This window comes from Rhinopithecus bieti, unplaced genomic scaffold (assembly GCF_001698545.2).
Source record: "Rhinopithecus bieti isolate Rb0 unplaced genomic scaffold, ASM169854v2 scaffold_16691, whole genome shotgun sequence".
Classification (NCBI taxonomy): Eukaryota; Metazoa; Chordata; class Mammalia; order Primates; family Cercopithecidae; genus Rhinopithecus; species Rhinopithecus bieti.
The window spans coordinates 21,028-31,468 of record NW_016808599.1 but is presented as its reverse complement, the minus strand read 5'-3'; the positions used below and the strand labels follow the sequence as shown (position 1 = coordinate 31,468).

General features: G+C 33.2%; 1 protein-coding gene across 1 annotated transcript in view; it reads right to left on the bottom strand.

The window, feature by feature from the left end:
• LRRK2 (leucine rich repeat kinase 2) overlaps window positions 1-10,441 on the bottom strand; it is a gene marked incomplete at its 5' end in the record, with an annotated part of 83,808 nt that overhangs the window by 58,720 nt on the left and 14,647 nt on the right. Inside the window, 6 exons of the mRNA XM_017886920.1 lie at window positions 2,157-2,375; window positions 3,567-3,694; window positions 4,105-4,334; window positions 6,808-6,989; window positions 8,634-8,820; window positions 9,878-9,971. Of these exons, the coding sequence (XP_017742409.1) occupies window positions 2,157-2,375; window positions 3,567-3,694; window positions 4,105-4,334; window positions 6,808-6,989; window positions 8,634-8,820; window positions 9,878-9,971 (1,040 nt within the window). The remainder of the gene's footprint in view (window positions 1-2,156; window positions 2,376-3,566; window positions 3,695-4,104; window positions 4,335-6,807; window positions 6,990-8,633; window positions 8,821-9,877; window positions 9,972-10,441) is intronic.

Here is a 10,441-nt window from a genome sequence, read left to right as displayed (position 1 = left end):
CAGGTTGAAGCACCTCAGGGAAGAAAGAATTTTCAAGTTCTGGCAGGCCCACAGGCCCTGGGTCCTCTGAAAGAGTCACTCTTCTACAAAGCAGAGTCACTCTTCTACAAAGCAATCAAATGAGTTTTCAAACCATTATGCCAGAATGCTGTATCCATTAGCAATATATACTTTTCTTTCACTAATACTGGTATTTCTCAAAGCATTTGTTTTACTTCCTTGTAAAAAGTTGTCTTCAAAGTTGATTTACAAGTCCCAAAAGGAAAACTGGTCTGATGTATTGGTAATGATATCTATTAGACAAAAGCAGTATTAATACAGGTTAATGAACCATCTTATCTGTGACTTTGCATCAACTAAATTCAGGCCTTTTCAAAACAAACTCGTCCTCCAACAAGTCTTTTTAAATATGATACATTCTCTGACAGCAATGATGAAAAGGGAAACTATCAAAATATTCTCAGTAACAACAAAGTTTGTGAAGTATGGGTATAGTCTCAGGAAAAAAAAAAAAACTCGAGTAAGAGATTAACTGGATGAATAAATTTTGTGTATTTGTTTTTCTTTAAGTCATATTACTTTCTAATTACATGTCCAACAAGAGAATAGGAAAATCTACAAATAAATAATGTCATTTTTACATGACATTACCATCTATCATCAATAAAACCTTTTAATAACTATAATAAATGTGTGCTGAAGGACACGAACATACAAATTCTCTCCCTGGACACCGCAAAAGTCATCACTTTTACAAATGGCTCATTAGGTTTTGCAGAGAAGCACACATAATCTATATAAAAGGAACAGAAGTAAGCTAACTGGCCAACGCGGAGTTATAACCAAGGTGACCATGTAATTTATCATCCAAATTGGAATGCTTTTGAGAATATAGTGGGACACTATTAATAATTATGCTGGGACTACCCAGGCGAAATAGGACTCTATTTATCAGCCAGAATCTTGATCATTAGTGCTAATGAGCTAAGCCAAGAGGGACTAAGTGAAATTCATCATTATGTTTGTCATATGGAACTATCAAGGGTATTTTTCAGTACAGTTTACACCACACTCCCTGTAGAACCCAGTGAATATTTCTTTTCCTGCAAGTATTAAAAAAGATGTTCTCTGGCTCAAGCCTGTAATCCCAGCACTTTGGGAGGCCCGCAGACGGGGGATCACGACGTCAGGGAAGATCGAGCACGCATCCTGGCTAACACGGGTGAAAACCCCGTCTCTACTAGAAAAAACTACAAAAAAACTAAGCCGGGCGAGGGTGGTGGGCCGCCTGTAGTCAACAGGCTACTCCGGAGGCTGAGGCAGGAGAATGCCGTAAAACCCAGGCAGCCGGAGCTTGCAGTGAGCTGAGATCCAGCCACTGGCCTTACCCCGCTCCAGCCTGCGGCCACAGAGCGAGACTCTGTCTCCAAAAAAAAAAAAACAAAAAAAGAGTGTTCTCTCTGATAACTGATTTATTTATGCTTTATAAAGATTTGGCTTACCAGAAGAGAATTTTAAACATTTAAAACATAATTCCTAAAATAAAAAGCCCATTTTGTATGAACTAAATAATTAGTGAGATACTGCTGAAAACCAAGTCAGTGGTCTTCATGACTAAATAAAACAGCTCCCTCACAATACAGAGGGGAAAAAATTGGAATGGGAATCACCGTGACAAAATACATGAAGGAGTGGCACAAAGGATCAAGATGTCCATAAAACAGGAATTCCAAATGAAAGGAGGAAATGGAAAAATAACAGTCAAAGAATAATAGAAGAAAGATGATCCCAAGACCTCAGTATTCACCTTTACCCTTGGACTGAACCACCACTACAAGAAGCTGGATGAGAAAAGACATCAAAAACATTTTCTCAGATTCTCTCTCAGAAACATTTTCTCAGTATCCCAGAAATGTTCTCTTAGTTTCTCTCAGGGTCCTCTAATTATTTTTTATTCCCATTTCTATGAATTAGAAATGAAGTCTGGTATAAATAATTTTAAAATGGAAAAGATTTTAATAATGCTAACAGCAATGGGGAAAGAAACCCCACAATTTTAAGTGAGTTGCTCACTTCTCAAAATTTCTGACATTTCTAGGCAGTTACATAACATGAGAATTAATAAATTACATTTCTCTACCAGCCTACCATGTTACCTTGAAATTAAGGCTCTCGTTTATGATGGTTTTCCGAAGTTTTGCCAAAGCATCAGATTCCTCGGTGGCATTCACAAAGTGGTAATCTCGTATAGCAGGGAACCCTCGCTTATTCAGGAGTTCCTTGGTGATTTTACTTATGCAGGCTTTGCGCTGCTTCTCATCAGAAACATCCAAATGTGTGCCAACGAGAATCACAGGGGAAGAAGAAGCGCGAGCCTGGAGGGAAAGACACAAAACCCTCTTGTGTTTGCTTTCAAACTGGGCCTGCTCACATTCCTGTTGATACTTGCTTTCCGTGACATTCACTGGAGTGGAAAAGAGAAACTAACAGACTTCAGAAGAAGAAAAGAACAACTGTCCTTTTCTCCTTAAACCTAAGAAAACAATGTAACCTAGACATTTTAAAAAATCATTTTTAGGCCTTTCTTAATCCAATTTTTATCCCTTTTAGGTAGCCTATATAATGGTAGTAGCATAGTTTTCCTTTCTCATCTTCATGCCTTAAAATGAGTTATCCACTCCTAAATAAAATAAGCATTTCATAAACCCACAAATTATATCAAATTAACGTCATATCATGTATATTTTCTCCTCCTTATCTGTAAATTTAATCTTCTAAATTCATTTTAAAGTCATTCAATTTGGAGTCTACAATGAAAGAATAAAAGCCATTCAAGCAAGTATGACTGCCACTGTAATATTTGCTCATGTTGGCTAGCTGTAAAAAAGTTAATAAAAGAAACATTAAAAAACACCCAAATTACAAAACAAGCATGTATGCAGCCAAATTACATGGTTAAATATCCTGAAACAAGCCTTTTTAAGGACTTTACTCACAGAAGAGCTCATTGCAGCATCATGCAAGCAGCATTTTAGTCTCAATTCTTAAAAGCCATAGTGTTTGAAAGCATAGCTGACAAGACAACAAAGGAAAAGATACAAAAGCAACAAAAGGGAGATTCCAGATATAACAGCATAATAATCTGGGACCACTTAAAGGATACAATCTGAAGGATTTCACACTAAATGGCCCCTGAGTACGAAGTTGATGATATATATAGATCGCTTTTCTTTAATATAGCTTATTTTAAATTAGAAAAATTAAGATTTCATTTAAGAAATAATATGATTTAAAAAAACAGTTGAACATATATATTTTCAAGTTTTACAGCATAAAAGAATTTCGGGTTACCAATAACATTCACCAATATGGAACATACTATTTTCATGTTATGATTTAATTACTCTGAAAGTTTCCCAACTCAAAACTTTAGTGCTTCTTTTAAGAAAGTATTTAAAGAGACTGAAGCAACTGTTTGCCCAAAATAAATTAACGTACACACACACACACACACACACACACACACACACATTATTTTCTATTTTCAAAAGATCAGAATAAATAACCTTTATATTGAAGAGCCAAGGCTTCATGGCATCAACTTCAGCCTGTCCTTTGCTGAGGTCATAGACAGCAAGGTACAATGCTCGCTGCGTCATAAAATGAGGATGAGTACTATAGAATTCCTCACGACCTAAATAAAGATTAGAGACAAATTTTTTAAATCTTTCAAACAACAGGCAAGAACCCTTTTTAAAAAAATATCTGGGGGGAATAATACTATTTATTATTTAGCATACTAATAAGAGAAAAACAACAGATAATGTTTAGAGAACTATTCTGGGTTTTTACAAGGGATTGACCACTTTTAGCATATATGGCACCAACCAATCAAAACACCTAGCACCGTATTGTTACCAACATATCCTTCCATGTTCTTCTCCATTCTGGAGGCAAGGGTAAAATTAGGAGACGTAAAGGGCTTTGGAATAATTCCATACAGTCTACCAGGTTTCTGGATATTAAAACAGAAAGTTCAGTTTTTGAATCCCTGTTCAAAACAAATGGTAACAGTGAATTTTAAAATTCTATAGAAAGAAATACCTGCAAAATCCCACACATTCAGAACGAGATCTCTCTTTCTTTTGCCTCTTATTTGGATAGGCCAGTCTTTCACATCTATGCCAACTGTGGCACTTTGCATTCCAAGATCTGATTTCTTGGTTTTCATTAATTGCTGCAATAAGGTGGTTTTACCACTCCCAGTATTTCCAACAATCATAAGTTTCATTCGGTTATAGGGCACAGCCTTTTTTAACCGCTGTTGAAGAAACCTAGTATTTGAAATATAAAAATAAAATAATAAACTGTTGAAAAGTACACTTAAGATTTAGGTGAGTTCTTTTGCATGTCACACTATTCTAAACTATAATATCCAAAAGATTGCATAGCTCATATAAGTAATAATGTATATGTCTTTCAGAGTACTGTTAATGCATATATTTTGCTAGAGATTTTAGTGTGGTTGATAATGTTTGGTAAAATCACCAAAGAAAACATGTTACACTATCACCAGAAATAATCAAAAGGCCAAAATACATTTGCAATACTAATTAGAATACGATATGCAATATATATACATCTATATATACACACATATACATACATACATGTATACATATTTGAATTTCTTTAAATAGTATGAAGAGCCCTGTAAATTACAGGCTGGGTGTGGTGGCTCATGCCTGTCATCCCAGCACTTTAGGAGGCTGAGGCGGGTGGATCACGAGGTCAGGAGTTCAAGACCAGCCTGGCCAACATAGTGAAACCCCATCTCTATTAAAAATACACAAAATCAGCCGGGCATGGTGGCAGGCGCCTATAATTCCAGCTATTTGGGAGACTGAGGCAGGAGAATCGCTTGAAGCCAAGAGGCGGAGGTTGCAGTGGGCTGAGATCAGTCCATTGCACTCCAGCCTGGGCAATAACAGTGAAACTCAGTCTCAAAAAGAAAAGAAAAGAAGAAAAGAAAAACCCTATAAATTATAAAGTATAAAATTTCACAAAGTCCATATGACATAGAAACAAGGTATACATATATGTATACTGTTATAATAAAGCTTGATAATAAGGTCCTATTAGTTACATTATATATGTGTGTATGTATACACATATATGGTATATATGATGTATAGCTATGTATTCATATATATCACATATGCATATGATAGTATATATGTATAGCGAGATCACCTTACATCATAAATAAATAAATATAAACTATTATACTATCAGCAACTGTTAACAAGCTTTCATTCCTAATGATCTTAATGCAAAAACCGAACTAAATAGAAGCGTTTAGGTAGCTTAAAAACTACCTTTAAACTAATAGATTTAAAGTGTTATCAAAAATATAATGCATAGAGAAAGATACATTTTGAAATACGTTAAAATGTTGCCACAGTCTCAAATTAGAGAAAAAGACTAAATCATAAGTTACTACATCGGAGTAGTGACCAATTCATTCCTATTACTAATAAGAATCTCACCAACATTCCTGATGATATGACCAAAAAGGATTACTTTTCTTGATTTATTTATTTATTTATTAAGAATGCACCACTATTTGAAAAATGGCTTTCTTCAAAAAGCAAATGATGCCTACAATTTCTAACCTGCTCTAGGTCTTCCTGTCTTCTCTGAAAATGTTAAACATGTTTAAAAGTATTTAGATATATATTTTGATAATACAGTATAATACACTGAAAGCTAGTTCTACTAAATGTTTAGTAAGAATTGAACCAATTTTTATATAACCATCTTTTCCAGTTTCAAGAGAGAAAAATAATTGTGTAGGATGAAGGGTAGTCACAATTAGCACAAAAGTTAACAAATTCTTTCCTTTAAAATGAAATGAAGCTCAGGAGGAGTTCAGAAAACAAAATCCTTCCTCATAAAAAGAGATGAAGTTAAATACAAATTTAAGAGATTTTAGGCAGAAGAGAATCAGGAAGTATAAATCACTGGTAATTAAACAACTACTAATTGTATGCCAGGCACTGTGTTGGGTGCCAAGATTTGAATAGTGACTGAACACAGCTATGATCTCTGCCTTGGTGGATATTACAGTCAAGTTGAGAGGTGATGACAGAGCTGAGGTCTGCAATGTTCATACAGTAACTGTGGAAAAGGGAGCAAAGGATTTTATGAGAAAGTAATAAGACCAATGTGCTGAAAGGGAATAAAATGGGGGATAAAATCTGTTATCAAAGATATTTAAAGTGCTTAGAGTGTAAAGACCAGAAACAGTGATACTTGAGAAGTTTTGGTGCTTTCAAAACTGATCAAGGTGAGTAGATTACTCATCCTAATGGGCAAAATAGAAGTTAGTAATTTCATATGATGTCAGTAACGATAATGCTTTAAGATGTAAGAGGCATATGTTACCTAGTTGCTATATGAAATACAGTGTGAGAAGTTATTAAACTGTGCTGTATTTCTTTAGACTGTGTAATCGAGAGACCAAATCACAATACTTATTTTCTTTTAGAGTCTACTCCAGTGAAAAGAAACAGAAGGAGGAGAAGCTGCTCTCAACATTAGCCTGGCTAAGAAGAATGAAAAATCTCTACAGTGGCACCACAGAAACGCATTCATTAAATGAAAGGCAAATGACACAGCATATTAATGCCAAATATTACTATTCATTTTTCCCTAAATTGTAACAATGTACATCCATCAAAGTCACAGAAAGTAGAAAATCTGAAATAAATTTAATAAAAACAGAGAGAAAAAAAATTATCTAACCTTATGATGTCTTTGGCTTTACATCCTATATGTTTAAAATCAAAGTTAAGACGCAGTTCATCCAAAGGAAGATCCCATATTTTGCTTAATTTCCCCATTTCATTGGGAAAGGATCTTAGTTCCAAGTTGTAACTGACATCCAGAGATGTCAGATTTTCAAGACAGCCAATCTCAGGAGGAATCTTAATGGAAAAAAAGGGGCAAAAGCTGTTGGTGGGAAGGAAGAAATGTGTTCTGCCAAAAAACAAGATGATAAGAAACAAGAAAGGCTCACAGATTCCATCAGCAGCTTGCACAGTCTTTCAACAGAGTTCTAAAACTTTCCAAAGGTTTGTCATAAGTTGTCAGTATGTGTTTAAAACATGAAAACTTACATATAAAACTTACTCCCAAACAATCTATATCACTCATCTGTAATCTTAAAAAACCCCATCTCCTTTGGTAACATACTTCATCTCTTCAAGACATTGAAAGTAAGGAAGTTCTTACCACAAAATGGATTTAGTTATCCAAATCCATTATCTGTGGCTTCATTCTGCTCCTTCAGTAAAGGAAAGAAGACCTAGAGTCACTACAAACCTGCATGCAATTTAGTGTTCTCATAGTAAAGCTACATGCTTATACTTTAGGCGGCATCCTAATTGGAGTGATTTCTTTTCTGTTCCAAATTTTTAAGCAATATATACCGTATTTATAATAGAAAACACTCATTTGCTGGCAAAAAAAATCAGGTAGCAAAATATATGCACAGTTTTTCTGAACCTCACAGTGTCAGACACTTAATTCTTTTGGTTTTGTAGGCAATACGCTAAACTTGAAAAAAAATATTTTCTGAGACAAATAGATTATCAATTTCAGATTCATAACAGAGAGAATGGAGCAAAACAAAAAAGATTGATCCATTAGGGTGATAGGTAGTATGGTGCAGGAATGCAGAAATTTAAGAATGTACCAAAGAAAGCTGAAAAACAAGTAATACAGTACACAGGCCAGCAACAACTTGAGAAAAATGAAGCATCTAAAAGTCTGTTAACAGATTGGACAGAGATTTAGTGATACAACGACACACAGCATAACATTAATCTATAATTATGTATAATTCATATAATCCTTTAAAAATATAGCACAAAAGTATTTTTTAAGGAAATTACGCTGTGTTACCATATCCATTTACCACAGGGTAGGCTTACAACTTATTTAAAAACCAAAAAAATTGAATAGTATTGATATTTACAATGCTTATTTTGAATTTATTAAATGACATCAACTACTATTCCATAGAAAACTCTTTATGAGCTAGTACTATAAAGAATTGTATATTAGTAAAGCATTTTAAGTTTTTTTGTCATAGTTAAGTAACAGTTAAGAGTAACTTGAGTTAATCTATAATATGTTATATGATAACATCACACATAATTTGAAATGAATATTCTAATAATTTTTACTTTGTACAAATGTTGGGTAGACAAATTTATATCTAGCTGTTTAGCTTTCAGATTAAAAGGTTCTGGTAAGTATTGTATATTGTTTTATTGTTTAGTGGAAATATTACAGCTACTACTTTTAAATATTTTAAAAGCAGATTTTTTAAAGTTGTCTGTGTGAGAATAGAAATTAAATTAAGTGACACACCATTAGTAGCTGTTTTTATTTTTTAATTTAATGGAAATCTGAACTTATAGTTGACAGGAATTTATAGTTAACAGGAAGCTTCTAGTTTCATGAAATTGGTATTTAGAAACTATCACTTAAAATGATAATTTGTGATGATGCAAATCATAAAGTATATTTTTTAAGTGGCAATAATTTTAAAAGTGACATCTTACCTCTTTCAGTTTATTGTGAGAAAGATGCAGTTTCTCTACTCTGGACCATAAATATGCTTTTTCACTCAAGTCCAAGATGCTGATCTGATTATGGCTAAATAAGAGTTCCCTTAAGTTCAAAGATTTCCAGTGTGCAGGACCTGGTAGACGTTGAATATCATTGCTGCTCATATCTAAAGACCGCAAGCTAAAACAATACAATGGAAAGATGTAAATCAAGTGAGTATTTCCAAAACACATGAAATAACATCACAAATAATTTTCCTCAGGGTAAGAATAAGGTGTAATGTCAAAACTAGCATTATTGACATATGCGTATGCATGTGATTTGAGAGCCTGAAGTTGAACCACCAGAGTTTAAGAACCATGAGCTGGGCAAGTTACTTCATCTCTTACGAAGTGGAGATAATAACAGTGGCTATTGTAAGGGATTATTAGGAAGATTAAAGAGGGGAACCACTGTAGAGTAGTTAGATTAGTTCAACACATTCTAAATCTAGGTGTAAGTTAGCTATTATAGGTTTGTGTAACACTCTTTATGGCTAAATTATAATTATTATTTGCCTAAATATGAGCTCACAGAAGAGTTCATTGCAGCATCATGCAAGCAGCATTTTAGTCTTAATTCTAAAAAGCCACAGTGTTTGAAGGAATAGCTGACAGCAAGAAAACAAAGGAAAAGATAGATTTACACATATATTTTATGAATTTGGTTTCTCATGTATGATATAACTAGAATAGAATTTAAGATTACAACACAATCAAGATCAAATTAATGCCTCGATTTAAAGTTAACAGGAAGCTTCTGGTTTCATGAAATTAACCAAAATACCTCAAAAACCTGGAACTACATAAACTTGCCTAATCTTCACCCAAAATTTCACTCAAACACAACTTAAGCATAATGTCAAAGTTTAGGGTATTCTGGCAACATATCAAGTTCCACTATCATTTTAAAAGTTAAAGTGATAGCCAGTATAATCTCATTTCATTATACTAATACAGCAATTAATTAAACAATCCTAAGTTGTTTTTACACAATGATCCACTAAATTAATATAAAAGTTTCCATTTTAAGTAATGAGTTGGGTCTTTTATCTAGTGAAAATCATTCATACATACAAAAACATTAAGCTAAGTAGGTTTAGAAAGCAATTACCTCCACATGACTGAATCGAAATCATGTTTCTAAAGGTTCTGTTCCAGCTGATGTGCTTTTAAAACTAAAATAACAATAAACTTACTGTGGAAGATTTAAAATTGCTTCTGGAATACATGTAAATTTGTTTTGAGATAATTTCAGGCTTGTCATGGAAGGAGGCAAGAAAGGCATAGCAGCTAAAAGAAAAAAAATGAGATAAACATTTTAATCATTTTAACCAGATTTCCATTAAATTAAAAAATAAGAACAGCTACCAATGATGTTTAATTTAATTTAATTTCCATTCTCACACTGACAATTTTTTAAAATCCACTTTTAAAAATAAGGTAATAGCCTTAATACTTCCACTAAACAATAAAACAAAATGCCATACTTACCAGAATCTTTTAACCTGGAAGCTAAACAGCTATTTAAATATAAATTTAACTACCCAATATTTGTACAAAGTAAAAATTTTTAGAATATTTATTTCAAATTATGTGTGATGTTATTATATATCATATAGATTAACTAAAATTACTCTTAAATAACTACAGCAAAACAACTTTGAACACTTTACTAATATACAGCATATTATAAGGACAAAAATGATTTATGGTACTAGCTCATAAAGAGTGTTCTATGGAATAATAATGGGTGTTATTTA